At 35.2% G+C, this 24,433-nt stretch overlaps 3 protein-coding genes across 4 annotated transcripts; all 3 read left to right on the top strand.

The window, feature by feature from the left end:
• Nucleotides 1-3,443: 3,443 nt before the first annotated feature.
• LOC133032597 (protein Ycf2-like) lies at nucleotides 3,444-4,497 on the top strand. 2 transcript variants are annotated; one of them, XM_061106611.1, is made up of 3 exons: nucleotides 3,444-4,147; nucleotides 4,263-4,358; nucleotides 4,471-4,497. In XM_061106611.1, exon 1 carries the CDS (start codon nucleotides 3,459-3,461, stop codon nucleotides 3,891-3,893), a length of 435 nt encoding a protein of 144 aa, XP_060962594.1. In that variant the 5' UTR covers nucleotides 3,444-3,458; the 3' UTR covers nucleotides 3,894-4,147; nucleotides 4,263-4,358; nucleotides 4,471-4,497. The 2 variants fall into 2 exon arrangements, with proteins under 2 accessions (XP_060962594.1, XP_060962593.1); XM_061106610.1 differs by lacking the exon at nucleotides 4,471-4,497 and having other exon boundaries at nucleotides 3,444-3,978; nucleotides 4,063-4,147; nucleotides 4,263-4,398.
• Nucleotides 4,498-4,503: 6 nt separating this feature from the next.
• On the top strand, nucleotides 4,504-5,798 carry LOC133032596 (uncharacterized). The gene is made up of 4 exons (XM_061106609.1): nucleotides 4,504-4,570; nucleotides 4,660-4,803; nucleotides 4,886-5,062; nucleotides 5,221-5,798. The coding sequence occupies exons 1-4, from the start codon at nucleotides 4,508-4,510 to the stop codon at nucleotides 5,503-5,505; spliced, it is 669 nt and encodes a 222-aa protein (XP_060962592.1). The 5' UTR covers nucleotides 4,504-4,507; the 3' UTR covers nucleotides 5,506-5,798.
• A 12,465-nt stretch (nucleotides 5,799-18,263) lies between these two features.
• On the top strand, nucleotides 18,264-20,556 carry LOC133032221 (protein FAR1-RELATED SEQUENCE 5-like). Its single transcript, XM_061106095.1, has 2 exons — nucleotides 18,264-19,896; nucleotides 20,135-20,556. Exons 1-2 carry the CDS (start codon nucleotides 18,264-18,266, stop codon nucleotides 20,554-20,556), a joined length of 2,055 nt encoding a protein of 684 aa, XP_060962078.1.
• The last annotated feature ends 3,877 nt before the right edge of the window (nucleotides 20,557-24,433 follow it).

Raw genomic sequence — 24,433 nt, 5'->3', positions numbered from 1 at the left:
GAGGTATTTCTTTGTCTCTCTCTCTCTCTATCTCTCTGTCTCTGGTTCTGTGTTTAAGGGAGTTTGCATTTCTTTCTGTGTCTCCCCCCGTGCATGTGTTGTGGTTCTTAGTGTGGAATGTACTGTGTGTTATGAGTTTTTTGTTTTAGTTATTTATGAATATGTGATTTGGTATTTTGATTGAGTTTGTTGCAATAAAGAGTTGCATTGTTTAAATTGAATTAGTTGCATTGTACTATAATTTAGGGGTTTTGATTTGGGTATTTTGATGTATGTATTTTTGGAATGTGTTAGTTGATTCGGTTGGATTTTAAATATTTGGGAATATGATAAATGGAGATTTTTTGAGCAATATGACAAAAAAATAATGCATGAGTTCTATAATATTAAATTTGGATGGTCTTTTAGTGATCTTATGATTGTGGAAATGATTTGGCTTTATTTGTTGTTTTTGGGATAAAATATGAAATCATCAAATATTGGTAAGTATGGTACCCGATTTTAGAGGCACTATACTCATTGCAATGACAACTTTATTGATAACGAGCATAATGTCATACAATTTAAAGATCGTAATAGAAGTAGGAGATTAATATAAATAGGAGATATTATGAAACCAAACAATTTGTATCAAACAAAACAAGTTGTGTATTGAACTAAAAACTTAACACACATAAATTAGGAATACTATTAAAAATTCGGATAACAATAACTGAAAAAAATATCTGTTTAAAATTTTTGCAACCCCATCAAAGCTTAATGTGCATACTTGAGGGTATTGTAATCCAGTTCCTGGTCTTACAGTTCCTTGTCAATTATTTTTTTCTTTTTTCATGAGTGTACAGATCAAACTCCTAAACACCTTCAATTGACCTTCGCATTGCCTATAAACACAAATTTTGTATAATCTTTTGGGCCATACAAAAATCCTTAGTAAATGCTTGTCCTTTTTCAATTACAAATTTTGTATAATCCTTTGGCCATACAAGAAACTATATTTTACAACTTGTAAGAAAGATGTGATTCGAATTCAGTTTAGTGGCTTGAGAGGATCAAATTCTAGGTTGCTACTTGTATTTATAAAACAAAATACTTTGACAACTTTCTTTCTTAGATCTTTGTAGAGAATGGGGAAGTTTTCTGTACTAATTATGCTTCTTCTTTTTTTTGTGCCTTTACTGCATTTTGCATAAGTTTGGTACTGTACTTTGTTGGTGTTTTGTGTCCACGGATTTCCTCCACCATGAGTGAGAGGTCTCAATATATTTGGGAGGAGGTCACCCGTGGACATGTGAACCTTTTTGTCTCTTTTCCAAAAAATTAGAAATTGTTGTAATGTTTTTGACCATTGGCAAACTTCATGCTTAATTGAGGCCCTAAGAACCTCAAGATCTAGAGTTCCAAGATTTAATTGAGAAGGTCAATAATTTTTTCTAAATTTTATGTTACATATGTTGGCATCATTGTATGTTAAAAGTGAATACTGTATAACTGACTTTACTGTGATGTTATTGTAATAGTATAGTATGTAAGGAAAATATGCTTACTTGTTGCGAAGGGAGACTAACAAGTTACAGAATCCATTATTTAGGCATATTGGTACATTGTACTTAACAGTTTCCATATAGTACATTTAACAAATAGACTATAGTACATATAATGATAGTATGTTATATAGGAAGAGATGCTTACCTGTTATTGTACACATATAGGAAATTAAGTGTCGGGATGTCATGAATACACTGAAATGTTAGACGATTGCATGAATTATTCAAAGTCTTTGTCTTCCAATATTTTAGTGTTTTGAATGTTTGTTAATTTAAGTTATTTTGTCTTGTGTAATAGGTTTATAAAATGGTATTTAAACGGAAGAGGGGGCCGCCGCAGACAAAAAGGATGCGGCAGAGATAAAGAAGAAGGATCCGAAGGAAGCTTGGCCGAAGTACTAGTGAGTTATTTGTGGCTTATTTTAGTGGTAATATTTTTTGGTTTTGAAAATAATATTTATAATTCCATTCCTTTCTTTAATTGATGCAGCCAAGCCAATTTCTATGCTTATGCTGATGCACACAAAGAGAAACCTAAAGCAGATGTGAGTGACTTGGACTGTGTTATGGATCTTTTATTTTTTATCTTTGATTTAGCGTACTTTTGTTAATAATCGAGTCTTAATATTGCAGGTGCTTCGTAGTTTTAAGGAGCAATTCAAGCTTCTTAGCGATGAAGAGATTGAGAATTGGGCTGCATACGAAGTCGAGGCTTCCCCCTCCAAGGTTGGTGGTAGAGGGAAAGGGAAGAAGGTGAAGGAGACATTATCTGCTGAGCCAGGGATTGACAACAACGAAGGTGTGGGGGACGTTCAAGTTTCTGGTCGTTGCTCATTCGAGCGTTTGGGGAGAATAGTCCCACTGCTCAACGAGGGTCAAAAAGAAATGGTGAGAAATGCCGGTTTCTCAACATTTTTAAGGGAGGATGCCCCGTACATAGACGCTAAGATAGTTAGTTGGCTGATCGATCACGTGGATCCAACCACTTCTCGGCTGGAGATATTTGGAAGAACAATCCAACTATCCGCCAAGCTGTTTCGAGGATGTCATGGGAATCCGGGATGGCGGAGAACCCGTGGCAACCGAAAGTGAGCGTGACCTCGGTTGAGTTTGACGTCCTCTTCAAGGCCAAGGACTATAGGTATTCCCCGACTTTGCCGGAGAATGAGCTCGTGGAAACCAGCGACAGTGACTACCTGTTTCTCATTAAGTTTCTCCTTGTCCGTATTGAACCGTGTTGCCGCCGAAGAATGGTACCGAGGTCGCACTAGCTACATGCATTCTTTAGTTGACATAAGGTCAATTAAGAAGAAGAATTGGGCGACCGCCGATATCGATATCTAATGAGCTCTCTACACCGGTACAAGACGAAGAACACCAAAAATGTCTCCGGTTGCACGATATTTTTACAGGTAATTTTTCGAATTATTGTGATGGTAGTAATTTTATTCTCTCGTGTACTGGTGTGGTAATATATGTATGCACTTTTGTTTGGTGGCAGCTTGTATATTTGACGCACGTAGACTGGACTGCTACTCACGTGGACCGAACTGTGGCTCCAATTGACTTTTGGACCACAAAACACTGCAAGTCAGTGTACAAGTGGATTCGAGACCAGGGTGGTCACACAAGTGGAAAGGTACATTTAGTACTTCAATTTTCTAATGCGTTAGAATTTTATTTGAGAGATATGCTAACTAGTTTTTTTGGTGTACTAAGCAGGTGAAGTTGACTAACACGTATGTGTTACTGCCAAGTTTTGAATCCGTCATAGCTTGGGCAACCCACAAATGACGCAATATACAAAGCCGTGTGTGAGTTGAAAGATGAGGTCTTCGGCTTGATTTGAAGGTGAGCGGCGCAAAAGAGTCGTTACTGAAGGTACTCTCCACTTACCTTGGGAAGGGGACTATGAAAGAAGTGTTGGAGATACCTGAGACGAGCAAAGTTCAGCGCTCGCTTTCGTTCAACGGGGAGACCGAGAAGAAGGATGACGTGGGTGTCGAGGAAAAGGATGGTGAAGGGACGAAGGATGACGTGGTTGTCGAGGAAAAGGATGGTGAAGGGACGAAGGATGACGTGGGTGTCGAGGAAAAGGATTGTGAAGGGACGAAGGATCAATTGGAAGAGGATGTTGATGATGTAGAGAGTGTCCCTTCACTTAATCTATCAGAAGAGAAGGTCGTTGTTCCAACTAAGGTGGTTGTTTCTGATGATTCGTTTGAGGTTATGAACTTTTGGGGAGAAGATCTCCCCGCTATTGTAAAAGAGGAAGTTGAGCAGACAGTGAAGGATGATTTTGATGATGTTGCGTTCGAAAGATTCAAAGAATCTGGAGGAAGGTGATTGGTCCGTTCACTGTGAAGAAGGGTTACTCAAATCAACAGTACGAATTGTTCCGTTACATTTTCTCTAGCGCCAATGATCCGAGGTAATCTCATGTGTCATGATTACTGTGTACGTAGTTGATATTAGTACATTCGTTTCGTTGTTGATTATTTGTTTGGTATTTCAGTGAAGTGTTAGCCCATTTTGGGAAGGTTGAGGTCGAGCGGATGTATTTCAAATGCATGAAACCGGAGACCGATATATCACACAGTGTACGTAGAAGTTGGCATTTGGGTGCTTTGAAATTTGTAGTTCATTATTTTAGTTAATGCCATTTACAAATTGTATGAATGACAACATAACGGATATTGTTTGTGTAAATGTCAGCTCATTGATTGCTTTGCTCAAATCATGAATTTTCGAGAGAAGAAGCGCAACGGCATTGGAAGTAAGAGAACTTGGTTTATGCCCACCAGAATTTCGGTATGAAATTTGATATTTAAAAGTGGACATGAATCTTTTGTATTTGTCCGTAAACTCGTTAAATCTATGTTTTTATTTAAAATGTAATCTATTATGTGTGCTTATTGTGCAGAGCAAGTTACTTGGAAGAACGATGACTTGTGGAGAGGATGGCGAAGCAGCAAGAGTGGTCCACTCTTTATTACGATGCAGATTTGAGTTTATGTCACACTGTAATTTGCATTTTCTTGAAACTTTTGTGTTGAATGAAATGTGTGTAGTTCAATTTTCCGATGACGTTGTTTGTTTTACTTTGTCGCAGATGGTGGTACCCCTACTGGATACCGAGAGTGCTCCGCACTGGTTTGCGGCGAATGTGAGCATGGTTAATACAACAGTGGAAATTAGGGACTCGTTGTCTTCTGCAATGCATAAGAGGTCACGTCGGAGCACCTGCGTAGAGATGGTATGCACGTGTGTACACGGTTTGCCGTTTTATTAGTGTAATTGCACTAATCTCAACTGTGATTGTTTTAATTTTTTTGCAGCTCCAGACTTTGGACCAATTGTTTGCCCCTGTCAAGCTAGGAGACCTGAATTTCAGCGAGTTTGTAATTATTTCTTCAAGCAAGGACTACCCACAACAACAAAATGGCCACGATTGTGGAATGTTTGTAATGAAGTACATGGAATCACTGTTCGAGGAAAATGAAATATTGGAAGAGGTAATGTAATGTTGATTTCTTTAGTTTAAGTTTTCATCCAGTTAACTAACTGTTTATATTGTGAAAATTGAGTTGTCAATCTATTTTTTGATGGATTTGTTTCTATGGATTTGGTTGTCATGTGTATTACTGAATTGGTTTCCTAATGTACACTGCAGTTTGATCCTATTGAAGCCAGACTGGATTGTGTTGGGAAAATTGTCACCCACGAGAGTAACAAGGCTAAACATGCTGTGATGGAGGGAGTTAAGAAGCAATTTGGATTGAGCAAAACCAAAGTTCTTCCATCAACATCTACAACTATAGCATTACGTAGTCCATCAAGGTCTCCTCGAGACCCCCGATTCAGCACAGCGAAGGCCAGGTCCGAAAACATGTGGACTGGCAAGAGCAAGTCCCCGAAAACACGTCATTCTAAAAGGCTGGCCATAAGTAACAAGTAGTATATTACAATGATTACAAAAGTAAAAGTTACTTTATTTATATATTTACTATGTTCAGTACAATGGTTACAAAAGTTAGGTTTTAGGTCGTATTTAGTCAGTCATGTTATATACTTGCATCATACTACTGTTAGGTGATTTGGAATTGCACTAATGTTGGTGATTTTATAATTTACTATAGGGTAAGACTTGTGGTAGTTTTTAGAATTTGGTGGAACTGATTATTATTATTGTATGGTCATTATTACTATTATTGTGAATATTATTTCGGTTGTTATACTTTGCCATTACTATTAGGTTTTGGATTTTTTTTTACCATAACAATATGTGAAGTACATTATTCTGAAAATGAAACCAACCAATTTTACATTCTTTTTCGCACTCTCTGTTTTAGTCCAATGATGTCCATAGCCAAAATAATAAAAATACTTATACTTATGTACTTTCCCATTATTATTGTGAATATTATTACTGTTGTTATATTTTGCCAGTACTATTAGGTTTTGGATAGTGAAGTACATTATTTTCAAAATGAAATTGACCAATTTTACTCCAATTATGTCCAAAATAATAAAAATACCTACACTCAACAACGAAGGCATTAATTCGGCCTTGGACATAAATTTGGATCAAAAAGAGTAAGTACAAGACAATTATGAGAAAGAATAACTCTGTCACACAATTTCGTTTGTAACAATTTTACCACTTCTAAATAATGTAATTAAAGGCTATAAAAAACCGTTTTCCAAAAATGCAGTGTATAGAACATCAACCTTTACAACAATTATATGGATACCTCCAACATATTAAAAATTAAAAACAATGGTACCAATCTATTCAACATTAAACACATAGTTAAAGTACTGTACAGTAATGAGACATAATAACTCTGAATTTCACCATTTCTAAATAATGCAATTAAAAGCTACCAAAATAAATAAAGGTTACTGTTTTTCAAAAATGCAATGTATTGAACATCAACGTTTGAAAATGGTAGCAATCTATTAAACATTAAACTTTGAAAAAAAAGTTGAAGTATTTTTAAAATGCAAATTAGTGAAACACAACAATATTGACTAAGTTATTATGACACTTTTTGGATTATATTGTGAAAATTACCGATATTTATCTTTAAATCCTAGTATTTCACACTAGATTAATTACTGTACTACGCACATATTGACATTCACAATCAATGACGAAATAGTAATTAAGAAATTTTTAATAGAACCAGCTTAAATGCCTACCTTTCCTTTGAATTACGTCCTTAAAAAACATAAAATAAACATCATACCACATACAATATCTCTAACGAAATAAAAGTTGGCAAATGATGAAGAGGCAAATAAATATAATGAAATATAATTTTTTAATAATGTTTTCATGGTGCATCTTCTCTTTCTCCAAACTCCTTACTTGGTTTCGCAAACCGAGAGTAGTGTCTCAGTGTTTTTAGGATGAGCTTGATCGATCCAACAAAAGTAATCACATCCTCGACTTTCGTTGTTCTCCTGAATTTAAAATAAGTACATCACCATATTTACAAAGCCTAGTTTAAAATATTATTAAGGCGTTCGAAGTCTTACATAGTGCGGACATCCAAAGAAGCGACGACCCGGATTTGCTCTACTGCTAGAAGTCCAAACATAAGCTAGATCACCACAGTAGCAATGGGGGTGTCCCCCAAGTGAATTTTTCCATGAAGGGAAATCCCTCTCGAACCCGTAGGGGTCCTCTCCAGAACCAGCCACCATGTTTTTTTTTTAACAAACCAAATTACGGTGTTAGTGAGGCTTGAAAAGGAGTGTTTCCGTCGACCTTATGGTGGAAATAGGTTGTGAAAATAAATTTAGGGGGGAAACCGAATTTCTTTGAAAACGTTAGAAAGTATATTAAAATTGGGGAGCATATTTCGTGCTGCCTCTCAAATATTTGCTTCAAAGTCTTTGGTGCACTATACTTATATACAAAAAAGTAGTGTCAATCAATCACAAGCAGTCCAATCAAATTAAAATAATATTTTATGTTAACTCTATGAACAGTTAAAAGTACAACACATAAATATTTCTCCCCACATAAATAAACCACATATACAGCCGGTTTAGTTTGGTTTAATGGAATTGTATGAACATTCTTATATTTTATGTTATGTCCAAATACACATGTTGGCCAAAATTAATAAACAGACTATGCAATACTTTTTCTGTATTAATTGAGTTTGCAATTTGTATGTTTATTTCTTTTAATCATATGACAACATGTATGTTAATTATTATGAATGTTGACCATACCGGAGTCCATACTCTCCAAACGAACATAAGCTGAAATATCATTTATACGGGGTCAAGTGTTGGGGTACCGGAATCACTACTCTCCCAACGAACTAACCGAATCCAGTTCGACCTGGGGTTGTACTAAGTGACACTCAACCATTCGTACGACTCACAATGTCACTTGCGGTGTTTACGGGCCCGGTGACACACAATATGTACTCAAGTTCACTTTAGGGTACCGGAATCACTACTCTCCCAACGAACTAACCGAATCCAGTTCGACCTGGGGTTGTACTGAGTGACACTCAACCATTCCTACTACTGACATTGTGACTTGCGGTGTTTACGGGCCCGGTGACACACAATATGTAGTCCAGTTCGCTTTGGGGTACCGGAATCACTACTCTCCCAACGAACTAACCGAATCCAGTTCGACCTGGGGTTGTACTGAGTGACACTCAACCATTCGTACGACTCACAATGTGACTTGCGGTGTTTACGGGCCCGTCGTGGCACAGTATGTAGTCCAGTTCGCTTTGGGGTACCGGAATCACTACTCTCCCAACGAACTAACCGAATCCAGTTCGACCTGGGGTTGTACTGAGTGACACTCAACCATTCGTACGACTCACAATGTGACTTGCGGTGTTTACGGGCCCGGTGACACACAATATGTACTCAAGTTCGCTTTGGGGTACCGGAATCACTACTCTCACAACGAACTAACCGAATCCAGTTCGACCTGGGGTTGTACTGAGTGACACTCAACCATTCGTACGACTCACAATGTCACTTGCGGTGTTTACGGGCCCGGTGACACACAATATGTACTCAAGTTCGCTTTGGGGTACCGGAATCACTACTCTCACAACGAACTAACCGAATCCAGTTCGACCTGGGTTTGTACTGAGTGACACTCAACCATTCGTACTACTCACAATGTGACTTGCGGTGTTTACGGGCCCGGTGACACACAATATGTACTCAAGTTCGCTTTGGGGTACCGGAATCGCTACTCTCCCAACGAACTCACCGACTCCAGTTCGACCTCGGGTTGTACTGAGTGACACTCAACCATTCGTACTACTCACAATGTGACTTGCGGTGATTACGGGCCCGGTGACACACAATATGTACTCAAGTTCGCTTTGGGGTACCGGAATCACTACTCTCACAACGAACTAACCGAATCCAGTTCGACCTGGGTTTGTACTGAGTGACACTCAACCATTCGTACTACTCACAATGTGACTTGTGGTGTTTACGGGCCCGGTGACACACAATATGTACTCAAGTTCGCTTTGGGGTACCGGAATCACTACTCTCACAACGAACTAACCGAATCCAGTTCGACCTGGGGTTGTACTAAGTGACACTCAACCATTCGTACGACTCACAATGTCACTTGCGGTGTTTACGGGCCCGGTGACACACAATATGTACTCAAGTTCGCTTTGGGGTACCGGAATCACTACTCTCCCAACGAACTCACCGACTCCAGTTCGACCTCGGGTTGTACTGAGTGACACTCAACCATTCGTACTACTCACAATGTGACTTGCGGTGATTACGGGCCCGGTGACACACAATATGTACTCAAGTTCGCTTTGGGGTACCGGAATCACTACTCTCACAACGAACTAACCGAATCCAGTTCAACCTGGGTTTGTACTGAGTGACACTCAACCATTCGTACTACTCACAATGTGACTTGCGGTGTTTACGGGCCCGGTGACACACAATATGTACTCAAGTTCGCTTTGGGGTACCGGAATCACTACTCTCACAACGAACTGACCGAATCCAGTTCGACCTGGGGTTGTACTAAGTGACACTCAACCATTCGTACGACTCACAATGTGACTTGCGGTGATTACGGGCCCGGTGACACACAATATGTACTCAAGTTCGCTTTGGGGTACCGGAATCACTACTCTCCCAACGAACTCACCGACTCCAGTTCGACCTCGGGTTGTACTGAGTGACACTCAACCATTCCTACTACTCACAATGTGACTTGCGGTGTTTACGGGCCCGGTGACACACAATATGTACTCAAGTTCGCTTTGGGGTACCGGAATCACTACTCTCCCAACGAACTAACCGAATCCAGTTCGACCTGGGGTTGTACTGAGTGACACTCAACCATTCGTACGACTCACAATGTGACTTGCGGTGTTTACGGGCCCGTCGTGGCACAGTATGTACTCCAGTTCGCTTTGTGGTACCGGAATCACTACTCTCCCAACGAACTAACCGAATCCAGTTCGACCTGGGGTTGTACTGAGTGACACTCAACCATTCCTACTACTCACAATGTGACTTGCGGTGTTTACGGGCCCATCGTGGCACAGTATGTACTCCAGTTCGCTTTGGGGTACCGGAATCACTACTCTCCCAACGAACTAACCGAATCCAGTTCGACCTGGGGTTGTACTGAGTGACACTCAACCATTCCTACTACTGACATTGTGACTTGCGGTGTTTACGGGCCCGTCGTGGCACAGTATGTAGTCCGCCGCTTTGGGGTACCGAATCACTACTCTCCCAACGAACTAACCGAGTCCCGCCCGACTCGGGGTTGTACCGAGTGACACTCAACCATTCCTACTACTCACAATGTGACTTGCGGTGTTTACGGGCCCGGTGACACACAATATGTACTCAAGTTCGCTTTGGGGTACCGGAATCACTATTCTCCCAACGAACTAACCGAATCCAGTTCGACCTGGGGTTGTACTGAGTGACACTCAACCATTCGTACGACTCACAATGTGACTTGCGGTGTTTACGGGCCCGTCGTGGCACAGTATGTACTCCAGTTCGCTTTGGGGTACCGGAATCACTACTCTCCCAACGAACTAACCGAATCCAGTTCGACCTGGGGTTGTACTGAGTGACACTCAACCATTCCTACTACTCACAATGTGACTTGCGGTGTTTACGGGCCCATCGTGGCACGCATGTACTCCGCCGCTTTGGGGTACCGGAATCACTACTCTCCCAACGAACTAACCGAATCCAGTTCGACCTGGGGTTGTACTGAGTGACACTCAACCATTCCTACTACTGACATTGTGACTTGCGGTGTTTACGGGCCCGTCGTGGCACAGTATGTAGTCCAGTTCGCTTTGGGGTACCGGAATCACTACTCTCCCAACGAACTAACTGAATCCAGTTCGACCTGGGGTTGTACTGAGTGACACTCAACCATTCGTACTACTCACAATGTGACTTGCGGTGTTTACGGGCCCGGTGACACACAATATGTACTCAAGTTCGCTTTGGGGTACCGGAATCACTACTCTCACAACGAACTAACCGAATCCAGTTCGACCTGGGGTTGTACTGAGTGACACTCAACCATTCCTACTACTCACAATGTGACTTGCGTTGTTTACGGGCCCGGTGACACACAATATGTACTCAAGTTCGCTTTGGGGTACCGGAATCACTACTCTCCCAACGAACTAACCGAATCCAGTTCGACCTGGGGTTGTACTGAGTGACACTCAACCATTCGTACGACTCACAATGTGACTTGCGGTGTTTACGGGCCCGTCGTGGCACAGTATGTACTCCAGTTCGCTTTGGGGTACCAGAATCACTACTCTCCCAACGAACTAACCGAATCCAGTTCGACCTGGGGTTGTACTGAGTGACACTCAACCATTCCTACTACTCACAATGTGACTTGCGGTGTTTACGGGCCCATCGTGGCATAGTTTGTACTCCAGTTCGCTTTGGGGTACCGGAATCACTACTCTCCCAACGAACTCACCGAATCCAGTTCGACCTCGGGTTGTACTGAGTGACACTCAACCATTCGTACGACCCACAATGTGACTTGCGGTGTTTACGGGCCCGTTGTGGCACAGTATGTACTCATTTAATCATGAAGCGTACCAGAGTCACTATTCTCCAGACTTTATTACTACACTCACTTGTTCTCTCAAACTACTATTGTATTCGTAACAGTATGTACTCATTTTAATATGTGAGAAACATAAAATGAAGAATAATATTAAAAGTATTTTTTTGTTACTTTTTTATATTTTTAAGCTATATTATGTTATTATATTATTTAAGATACCCTGAAGTTACTTTTTTTTTTTTTTAAATGTAACTCAATGTTTTAAATGTAACTTATTAAAATAGTTTTATAAAAATAAGTTTATTTTTTATTTAATTTTCTAATTTCAAATATAAAAAATTTAAAAGTAGTAACTTGTTTTCATACATTAAATTTTATTTAAATTTAAATATTCTTTATTTATTAACAAAATATAAAAAAAAAAAGAAAAAGACTAAAATATTTTTAAAAAAAATTTAAAAAAAAAAGAGAATGTTTGACAAGTTTATTATTATTATTAAAAAAAAATATATTTTTACTATATATGTCATGAGTCATATACAAATAATAAATAAAAAAGTAATTGGCAAAAAAAAAAAAAGAAAACGTACAAGCACTGAATTAATATATTTTAAAATTATTAAAGTGAGAATATGTGAATAGCTCATTATTTCAGTTTTTTAATAATAATATTAATAAAAGAGAAATTTTTTCTAACCACAATCAACCAAACCACAACAAAATCGATAATTTCGTTGGTTGGAATTACGTCTTCCAAGGAAAAGTTAATAGGGGGTTGGGTTTGTTCAAATTACTTTTTCAAGGGATTGACAAAATCAAATTTGTCTTGGGGTTATACCACCTTTAGCCGTACCTAGGGTTATATTAATTATTATTTTGTAATATTTGACAAGACTACACTGAACAATCACATCCACAAGTACTATATATACCCCTCTACCTCTCCTTACTCCTTCACCTCTCAATTTAGTATTGTTTTCTTTCCTAGAAAACTCACTCCCTATCTGTAGACGTATGTATAGGGATAATATATATAAAAAAAAAAGTAAATTATGTATTGTTGTTGCACCGAAGTGAAGATGTGTAAACAAAAGGATTGGTATGCACTACAACCGTTTGTTGTAGGTGCATCAAGGGAATTTCAGCAATTCAATCAATCATCTCATTAGAAATTTCGGTAATAACTCCACTATTTACGTCTATTTTTTTAAAAATTATATTATTACGAATTGTTTCTTAAAAATTTTATGTATGTGGTATATGTATATTCAGGAAACGTTGACGAAGGTTTCGGATGGGTGGAGTAGGGTGGCCCGAACAACTTCCAATACGGGCACCCAAATATGCCATCCAACCGAACCTAAACCTCCAATAAGGCCACCGAGGGATGAGTGTTATCTATCATATTTGACACAACGGTGCGCCATACTCTGGAACAAAATGATACGCGGGAGGCAAATGTCAGCGTTTTTACATTTTTAGGTAAAATTATTATTTTATTATAAAACCGTACTTGGGTGAGTTTTAAATATATATGTCACATCATATGTACTGTAGGAGTTTTTATTAACAAAAGACAAAAATTAATCCATTTTGTTGGGTTAATCCAAATGTTAATCCATTAGTTGGTTGTTCACTTTTATTATTTGAAAACTGTAATGTTGAATACTTTATTGTAATCAAGAAGTGAGAAATTGTAATGTGGTTACTACAAATTAATTAGCATATATAAAAGATTTCTTTATTCTAATAACGTATTTCTACGTATGTCTTTCCAACCCTAAAATCAATTTTCAACAGTCACAGAAATAAATTATATGAAAATATGTTTGGAACGTATTTCAATGTACGTCAGAAGCTGGATCTCCCATATCTCAATAAGTTCAAGTTTGAAAATAACGTACATCAATATACGTGCAGAGTACCTTAAATCGAAAATACAGTACGGTGCAATTATGTTTACTCAATATTTGAATTTAATGAGATAATAAGATTTTTTTTCAAATGTAAACTATAATTTCGAACATATTTATTCGTACATTACTTATTTTAATACATTTTGAACCATTTCCTATTTAGGACCACGTTTTTAAGTTGTTGGGAATTATTTAAAAATTGTCCAAATATTGTAATCTTCTTAACCAAGTATGGACTATTTCCTCTTTAATTTTTAGATACTAACTAAAAAAATCAATAGTTGTCTTATCAATATTTAATTTTCTGTGTACGTCCCACAGTGTACTCACTGACGTTAAATGGAGTATTTCTTACACTTTAAATAACGTACGTCAGCGATTTCACAGTGTAACATCAAATCAAACTGACTACATTCTGACATGCAGATCTCATGGGATTCCCTGATTTGAGTTAATTAATATACTATTTCAAAACACGAAACCTACCAGTAATTACTTAAGGAGATTTAATATTTGTTGGGCTCTAATATACTAATATGACATTTTTCTTATTAAAATTTGGACAAATCAATTAGGTCAGATTTAATAAATTATGATAGTAGTACCAACAACGATTATGATGTCAAATTTTAATAAATTATTCACGACTGAAATGAGTAGATGTCACATCACCTTTTTAAATTTCACCATTTAAACCATGTACTTATTATTACCATAACATTTAAATATTTAGGTGACAAAGTATTCATTAAATAATTACTCCTTCTGTGGGATCCGACCAAAATATTAAAAAAAAAAGTCATACATGTCACGTGAATTCTTCGAGTATTGTGCCAAATATTATAAAAAAAAACTTGTTTTTATTATTTATTATAATTGTAGGGAATGTTCTATTCTATGTACCTTATATTTTGATCTCTATAAATAGACAAACATCCTACATATAGTTACTTTATTTCTAATAAAATAATTAGGATTAATACAATTAAGAGCACCATGATTTGATATCAATATATTATAACATTTTATGTTAATACATATAATACAGTTTCATTTTTTTTTTCTTTTTCTGAAAATTAATTTTATAATTCTAAATTTTAATGCATATGGTGCATGGGACCTCACGTTTGATCTTTATGTTCAATTAATATTGATTTTTTTTTATATATAATATTTTATTTAGAAACATTTTGTGTTCTTATTTAAATTTAGGCTAGTAAATTTAAATTAATACAACATTTAACAAAAAAGAAGGCAAATACTCATTTTGACAAATTATTTAGATGGTGTTTTGGCACTATAATTAAAAAATAAATTTTATTCTTAACAACTGAATTTTTTTTTTTAATAATACAATTATAAGTGTTTGACAATATTTTCAGAAGATTTTTTTTTTAAAAAAAAAAAATAAAAAAAATATAAAATTTTGAGAACACCAAAAAGTTATTTGTCGGAGTTTAATTTCATCAATTTTTTTTTTTTCCAAATTACTTTATCTCATTATTATTGAAAAAACTTTTAAAATGCATTTCTTTTTTATGAATATATTTATTAATTTTTTTATTGAAGTTTATTTTCTAAGAAAAAAAGAAAGAATAAATAAATAATTTCTGTTTTTACAAAATTACATCAAACAAATATTTTTTAATTTTTGAAAACTTCAAAGTATGTTTTATATTATCATTATTTTAAACAATTTTAAAAAAAAATAAAAACAAAACCAGAAAAATTCAGAGTGACTCCTCTTATTATTTAAGATTTGAAAACAATTTTATGTTTTTATAAACTCAAAAGGTGGGTCTACATAAAAATTCTTGATTTAGTTAAATATTTTCAAAAACAAAATGCAGGTATTATTTTGAATTTTAGATTGAAAAATAAAAACACTATTTTTTATGTTTCAAACCGTGTACTTATTACTTAAAGATGGTGATGTGACATTTTTATACGACTGTAATAAATCAATTCACATCATTCATTATGTCTTCCATCTGTACTAATACTTAAAAGCATTTTATTTTTACTTTAATTCTGGAAATTATTATTTAAATCATAAAACCGTACGTAAATTTGTTTTTAATATAAACATGTCACATCACTTAGTACTTTCCCGATATTGCTTAGATTTTGTTTGTGGGATTTGATTCACCTTCTCCTTCTATTAAAATTGGTTAACTAATAAATGGGTAAATATTACCATTGTCAAAATTTATTAACTATGAAATGGTTAAATTCGGAAAAAGAAAACCAATATTATTACATCAACCCAATCACGTGTACATCAACCCACCAACCCACTATATAAGTAAAGGTTATGTCTATTTACTAAGCATTTTTATCAAACCCCGTTTTACTGTTACCTACATCAAATGGACCCTTACCAAAACTTCAACCCTTTTGAAACAAGTCCTCAAAAATCCCCACCGCATCCTTTTTCTTCCACAAGACACGTAGGTACACCGTCACGGAGTCCAAGACTCCGTTCAGCGTCCATGTCAGGATGTCCTAACTGTGCAAGGCTCGAGTCTGTTCTCCACGAACACGAAAAAATTATAAAGAAGGCTCATTTACGAGCCACGGAGGCCAAGCAATAGTCATACAAACTCGCGGAACATCTGTACCATTCAGCCCACGCCATGCAAGAAGCCAACAGTTCAAGAGAAAAATTAGAGGGTATCATGGATGACATTCTCGACTACACCGAGGTGTCCATTCCCCACTACCTACTTCATGTGAAACAAGAATCACCAAGCACTACTCCAAGAGAAAGCCCTTCACGACCAAAGTCCCCGTTCAGAGACAATAGCCCTCCGTCTCAAATGAAGTTCCCTCAAGTTATAGAACTTGATTGAACATCCGTTCGGTTTCAGTCGTGGTATTTTTCATATATATATACTGTACTTTTGTTACAACTCATCTCATATGGCTGTTGAATCAACTTTTTGTTAGGCCATTTAATGAGATTGAAGCACTTCTATTATATATCTACTTGTTTGTAACTTTACTATATTATTTTAAGTTTTTTTGCTTTCTGTTTGCAGTTGTGATTTCACAATGATTCACTTCACTTTTACTTCCACAATTAATTAATGAGGAAAGTGACATTAATACTCCAAAATAAACCAAAGTACATATTTCATAACAAATACTGATCGTACAACATTATAGCTTAAAATATAAAATAACATAACTTGGACACTAACACAGTGCATCATTTACTGTTTTTGGGAGAAGTATCCACTCCTCCTTTGTCTCCAACTTCTATATCATCTCCATTTCGGTCCTCACCTTTCTCGCCGAATCTTTCACATTGTCCTGTTCGGGTGATTTAATTGCACCAGAACATTCACCCTCATCAAACAGTGAGCAAACAGAATTAAGGATAGCCTCTTCATCATTATCATCATCAGAATCCCACATGTAGGGAAACTCATTAACACAGCAAAGTTCTCTAACTTTCTGCCCAGTGAAGCATTCTCCCATCTCTCCATGTAGACATAAAGCAGAAAAAGCTTCTATGAAAGATTCATAACGAATTATTTTTATGGACGCATCAGAAGTAGTGTTTTTGCTTACAGCATCTTCGTACGTACTATAGATACCTTCATTTGGTCCATTGAAAATAACCCAGTGTGGACCTGAACTCATACTTGATATATTGTAATGCTAATAACTAAGTTACAAATTAATTTCTCTATAAACTTGATGCTGGATTGGAAAACGTCTCAAGTGTCTTATATAAGTCGTGGAGAATAACCCTATAGTACGTTTTTTAGTTACCGTACTCCATTGGGATGTACTCCATTGGGCAAATGTGATGTGTCAAAAGAGGGGTGCTTAAATCTCTGAATTACACAATTAAATACACGTGTAGGCGTACGTAGTATGGTCAAATGTCAACATTATTCATCAATGCCGTTTTTCCAAAAAACCTAATGTCCTACGGTACTGTTCTAACGTACGACGATGGTTTAACTTATAAGAAGATGTAGGTGAAGGGCCCATTAATATCAGCCCAACATAAATAAATCCCCAACATATATAAATCAGTAAAACTACCCATTCTACTAAAATAAGTCATCACTTTAATACACGTGTACACGCATGGGGTTTTCATAATAGTACTGCGTTATCTTTGTAAAGTACAGGAATGGTTGAATTCATTAAAAGATGTTGGTATAGGCCCATTAATATAAGCCCAATGGATTTAAATGTGAACAACTAACCATTTATTAAAATTTTCTTCTTTTCTTAACATATTTTTTTCCAAAAACAATAAAAGTACAATGTTTTATTTCGGACGTACGAATATGGTTCAACTCATTGAAAAACTTAGGTGAAGGCCCATTAACATAACCCCAATCTATTTAAATCCCACCACCAAACCTTTCAACTCAATAACATCAACCACTTCAAATTTTTCGTCAAATAACCTTATTTCACAATTACATGTGGAATGAAATTAAAACAATTTGTACTATTATACCGTTATGACGTACGAGAGGAGTTGAGTTCAGATTGTAATATTGAAGAGGCCCATTAATATCAGCCCAACAGCTTTAAATGTGATCACCAACTCCACACAACCCTATTATCTCAGCCTTCTATACTCACAAAATCTAATTTCAATCCCCTCAAAGACCCTCTACACCTTACTCCTCATCTACAATTCTTACAAATCAATAACAAGCCAACATGAATGACGAACACACTTATGAATGGGAAACCATCACAGCAGAGCTAAACATCATAAAACCAGTGAATGAGATTGAGATACAGGACGTGCTAGGCAAGAGTCTCGACAAACTGGAAAAATGGGAAGCATTCTACGAAATGTATGCGAAACGGATGGGTTTCGGCACAAGGAAAGACGATGTACGACGTTCTCATGGGGTCATTGTAATGCGGAGGTGGGTTTGTTGTTCAGAGGGTTCGAAAAAAATCGCATCACCGGACACACCAAGAAAAAAAAGACCTCATGATGTCACTAGAACCGGATGTCAGGCAGCATTGCGTATTTTATTCACACAACCGTCTAACACTTGGAAATGCAAAGAGTTCAGCACAATGCACAATCACGAGCTGGCTTCATCAAGTGAGGTACAATTTTTGAGATCATATAGAGTTGTCTCCGATGGGTTGCTTGCCCAAGTTAGGTCGATGAACTCCGTAGGAATTAAAACTGCCAACATAATGTCTCATGTTGCTTTGCAAAGTGGAGGTTACGAGAAAATGCCATGTCAACTTCGAGATGTGTACAACAGGGTTGCTGGTGCGAAGCGAGAAGAGAAGATAGAGACGGACTCAGAAGGGGCTCTGGGATTTCTTGATTGTCTCGCAGAGAAGGATCCTAATTTCTTCGTTGTCTATCAAGTTGACGACGAGAATCGCTTGGCTAACTTATTTTGGGCAGATGGAAACTCACGCGTGGACTATGTAGCTTTTGGGGATGTACTAGGATTTGACACAACCTACATGACGAATGAGTACAATAAGCCCCTCACTGTTCTCATTGGCGTCAACCACCATTTCAACACATGCATCTTCGGATTTGCTCTCCTCCTCCACGAGAAGCTTCCATCATATTCTTGGCTACTTCAAAAATTTCTAGAATGCCATGGAGATAAGAAGCCAAGTGTTGTAGTTACTGACCAAGATGCGGCCATGAAACAGGCTATCGTTGAACACATGCCTGATGTTACGCACCGTCTCTGCGCTTGGCATCTCAATACAAATGCTTCGAAAAAGGTTAAAGATCCGATCTTCTTAAAAACATTTAAGGATCTCATGTACAACTACTACGAGGAGGAAGAATTTGAAGCAAGATGGTTAGACGTCATCCAAACCCAACAACTAACAGATAATGAATGGTGTCAAACAACATTCGAGTCAAGACAACAATGGGCAGAAACGTATTTAAGGGGTTCATTCGTTGCAGGAATGAGAACCACACAACGTTGCGAATCCATCAACTCCGCTCTAAAAAAATTTTTAGAGAAGAATTATTGCTTGCGTGAATTTGTAACAACCATAGATATGACAGTCTCAAAGCTCAGACACAACGAGACTGCAAATGACTTCAAAAGTAGATGCACTCGACCTCACCCACCTAATCCTACATGCTTGACCACTTACTACAACCAATGTGCTGAATTCTACACAAGAACTATGTACCACAAGGTTGCTGAGCAGCTTGATTTAGAGAATAACTATTTTGTCCTAACTCAAGAGCAAGAAGGAGAGTGGCAGATATTCACCATTGGAAAGTTCCAGCATCCGGACGTCCAATACCGAGTTCATTACTGTGAAGGCCGACGAGCACTACACTGTAGTTGCTTGCTCTATGAAAGTCAAGGGTACCCTTGTAGACATTTATGGGCTACAATGAAAAGATTAAACATGAGAAGAATACCTAATTCTCTTCTCATGAAGCGATGGAGCAAATCCGCAAAGATAAATCTCCACCTACATTTTAACCCGCCAGCACAACCACAACAGCACATTTACGAGATGGCTAGGTTTGGATCTCTCGGTTCAACCGACTTATAACTTCACTTTCTATGCAGCGAAATCAGAGGACTCGTACAACCGTGCAAAGGAAGAGCTTGAACGGCTAACTCTAATGTTCAAGGAAGAATTTGACTTGAATTCCAATCCGGAAGGAGAGACGCCACAACCTGGAAGATATCGTACCAACCCCAACATTATTAAAGACCCCGAAGTTGTGAGAACAAAGGGTACGGGAAATACAAGGGAAGGACCAAACGGGGAGCAGATCCCAAGAAACTCAAGACATTGTCGCATTTGTCGCTCATCAGACCATGATTATCGACGGTGCCCAAATCGTCAACATAACACTGGATCTCAGGGGCAACAACCTCCAAACAATCAACCAGCATCTGACTCATTCAATGACCACTCCAACGCGTATTTCCCGGAACCGCCTTCCTCCACACAAGAGTCTTACTATGGTCATTCTTATAACTAGCTACTTTTAGCCATTGTTGTTTCTGCATATATGACTCTACTTATTGCTTCAAAAATTCTACATTTATATACTTCTTGTTATGTTTGCTGTGTTTAAGGTAATTCTCTCATCTTCACCAAACCTCAAAATTATTATTGACGAACAACTAAATAATGCCTAGGAAAAAAAACTGAATCTTATAAGGTGAAAAAATATATTTTTCTGGTAATTTTTAATATACGAAATATTTACAATTACAAAATTACACCAACTAAAAACTCAATGTATAACAACAAATAATTTCATCACTAAAAAAAAAATTTCTAAACAATATACTACGAAACGTAAATGAACGTACTCGGTACGTGAAATTTTGTACTCGGTACGTGATATAATGTACACTAATTTTACTAAACATCACGCAGAAATAAGTAATGTACACAGTACTCTATATAATGTACTTAATTACCATCCCACAAATACATATGATCTTATGAATGAAGGAAAATACCAAAATAGCCTTAATCCGACAACATGGACCCACTGCCTACAGTGTTTTCGTACCATCAACTGCCAGGAACAGTGAAGACTGATGTACCTTTTTGTACTCTAACTAACACAAACAGTACCATTTTGTACTTTTTCCGTACCTAATTATTTTATAATTAAAAAAATAAACTCCCAACCGGTAACCACACCTACAACAACCGGTTACCACTTACATTTCAAAAATTAAAAAACATTTAAAAGTACGGTGGGGCCCCCCTGCCGTACAACGGATTCCAATCCGTGTTTTGCATATATGGGCACAAAATCGGCTGCCTATATATATATAGTGTGGTGTTAATATATATGTATAATTAAAGAAAAGGTAATTAGTAACATAGTTGTAATATAAATATTAAAAGTACAACTTGGCTTTCATCAAATGAAATATTAGTAATAATTAGTCACTTTAAAATGTATCTTTAATTTATATGAGTGGCGTATCTAATAATAACTTTGTTGACCTAATGATAATAAAGAGAGAGCCATTCCCTTTTTCTTAAATTCATAACATAATTATATCTTCTTCTTTTTCTAAAAAAAAAGTAGAATTTATACTTAATTCCAAAATAGATATAACAAATATGTGTACGTACTATTTGTCAAAAAAAAATATATGTGTACGTACTACAAATTACATCCAAACATAACATTAGTAAGTACCTTGTTAAAACCAAATCACATTTAATAAAATTATTAGAAAAAATTAATATAAAGTCATATTTGCGTTGAATGTAAATTATAATAGAAACGATAACACTTAAAAATGAGAATATATAGGAATGGAATAGAATAAAATTTAAAATACATAAAAAAAATTAATAAAAAAATTATTAAATTTTTTCTTATCATGCATTGAAATAGTAGAATCATGACCATTCTATTGGAAACACATTCTAATACTTTAATATATAACCAAATAAAGAAATGAAATGAAAATTATTATCTTTCTATTTTATTATTTCTAACCAAACGACACCTTATTTTTTATATTATTTTGAAATGTTATTATATTGTCACTTTGATTATTTATTTATTTATTTTTGGCTCTTATTATATAGTAGTCGATATTGACTTGTTTAACGTTCAAAAAGTAGCTTCTCTATTTCTTTTGACAGATAATATAACACTTAAGCCCTACCAAACCAAACAATAAACCCTACTTTTTTTTTCTTTTTATATATATATATATAGGGTAAATCTATAGTGGGTACGTTTGTTTTTACCCTATGCTATAGGGAACTAAATTTAACCAATAAAAATTTAAAAAAATAGGTTGCATTGATGTTATGTTAGAGCTAGGTTGTATGAGATTATTTATTACTTTATTAATTTAATTAATACTTTACTCATTTTTCTTTTCTTTTTTTTTAACAAAATAATATTTTACTGTTGAGAATTTTTTTTTTGAAAATTTATTTGTTGAGTATTTCTTATTATTGAATATATGCAAATATACACAGTATGTTAAAGTTTTATTATTATTATTTATTTTTTATACCAAAGTTATTTCTAAATAATAAATTTGATGAGCACTATGAAGTGTTATAATTTCTAAAATTTTATTTTAACAAAAACATTGTGTTGAATGAAGCAAAAGTTTCACAACATTATCCCCTTACTAATACTGTAAACTAAACTAGTTAAGCTTCGTATATTAAAAAATCAAGCAAATGAGTATGTATCATGAAAACCTACACCATAATCGAAGCTATTTTTTTTTTTTTGAGACCACTCACAATTTAGTTTCATACCCACTCTCTTGGGAAATGGCTGCCATGGCGAAATATACCACGAGGCAAATAGAAAAATTATTAACGAGATAGAGTTGTGAAATTTATGCTTCATTTACACAATATTTTTGTTAAAAATAAAATTTCAAAATTTATTCTTATGGGTTAGAAATGTATAAAAATTTAGACAATTAATTTATTTTTATATATATTATCATATTTTAACCAGCATCAAAGATTTTTTGGAGACTTAGTAAAAATAATAACTATTTATGTAGGAGATAAAAAAAAATTGAGATCTTTACATAGCTAAAAAAAATTAATAGACAGTACCTATATAAAAATAATTTAAATGAACTCTTCTAATAAATAATAATAATTCAAATTAAAAATTAATAAAATTTTTAATTTTTAATTATTAATATTATTTTATTTTTTAAATAAATATAATTAAATATTATTATAATATGTATAAAGTTTTAATTGTATACATACAGTTCTATCATAAAAATATAAGCCTTACATCTTAATAACCACATGATCTAAAATCAATGGTCAAAAAAAGTTCCCTACCGGTAGGGAACTTATGCTAAGTCCTACCATAGTCTTGCCTATATATATATATGATATCAACTCAATTATTACATTAATTGATAATTTAGCTATATAGTACTGTCTTTTGATATTGAAACAGAGTTGGAAAGTACTTACTTTTTCAAATATTTATATTACATTTATATATAAAGGTATATAGGTGTATGTGTCTGCCAAGTACCATGTGTTATTAATTTAAATTTATGATTTTTGCCAACTTAAATTATACACAAATTTAATACACATTTATAAGTGTGTGATTTTTGTGCAGATATTAATTAATTGTGTCATATAAGCCTCTAGAATGTTGATTTGATCACATTTAATAATTTTATTTATATATTAGATGTTAAATTTTATTATCTGATTCGATCCAATTAATTTAACATCCAAACAATCCTACATTCAATAGATGTTGGATAGAATTAGTTATATCTATTGGATATATTTCATGTAAATTTATTGTATTAGTTTAAATTTATCTAATATTTTAGACCTAATATTTTTTTGAATTAGATCCATCTTTTTGTGTAGATCCAGTATTTATTGGATTAGAAAAAAAAATTGTAATCATAGTTTTTCATATATGCACATATATTTTAAGTATAACAACATAAATTCAACAAGATATTGAAAAATAGCATTTGATTTGATTCGATCTGGTCATAATTAGATATCCAATATTTGATTGTCAGTTGTAATTAGATTTGATCGATTTATACGTACCCCTAGTACACATATTGTTGAAGATTTTCTCATTACATTTTGAGAGAATAAAAAATTACAACCAAATACATAAAATACATAAAAAGTATTACATTAAGATTACATGGGAAGAAGAAGAGATTACAACTCTTTGCAATAATAATAATGCATATGAGTACAAAGAAGAGAAGATATATATCTCAAAAGCTTAAACCAGGTCAAAGACCTAACTTTGTCCTAAAAGTTATTTTCTCTCTTACATGGACACTTAGAGAAATTCTAGAAATGTTCTTAAGGGGATTTATCAAGCCTCATATGCT

Source organism: Cannabis sativa, chromosome X (genome assembly GCF_029168945.1).
Source record: "Cannabis sativa cultivar Pink pepper isolate KNU-18-1 chromosome X, ASM2916894v1, whole genome shotgun sequence".
NCBI classification, from domain to species: Eukaryota; Viridiplantae; Streptophyta; class Magnoliopsida; order Rosales; family Cannabaceae; genus Cannabis; species Cannabis sativa.
This window is presented reverse-complemented; position numbering and strand designations above follow the sequence as displayed.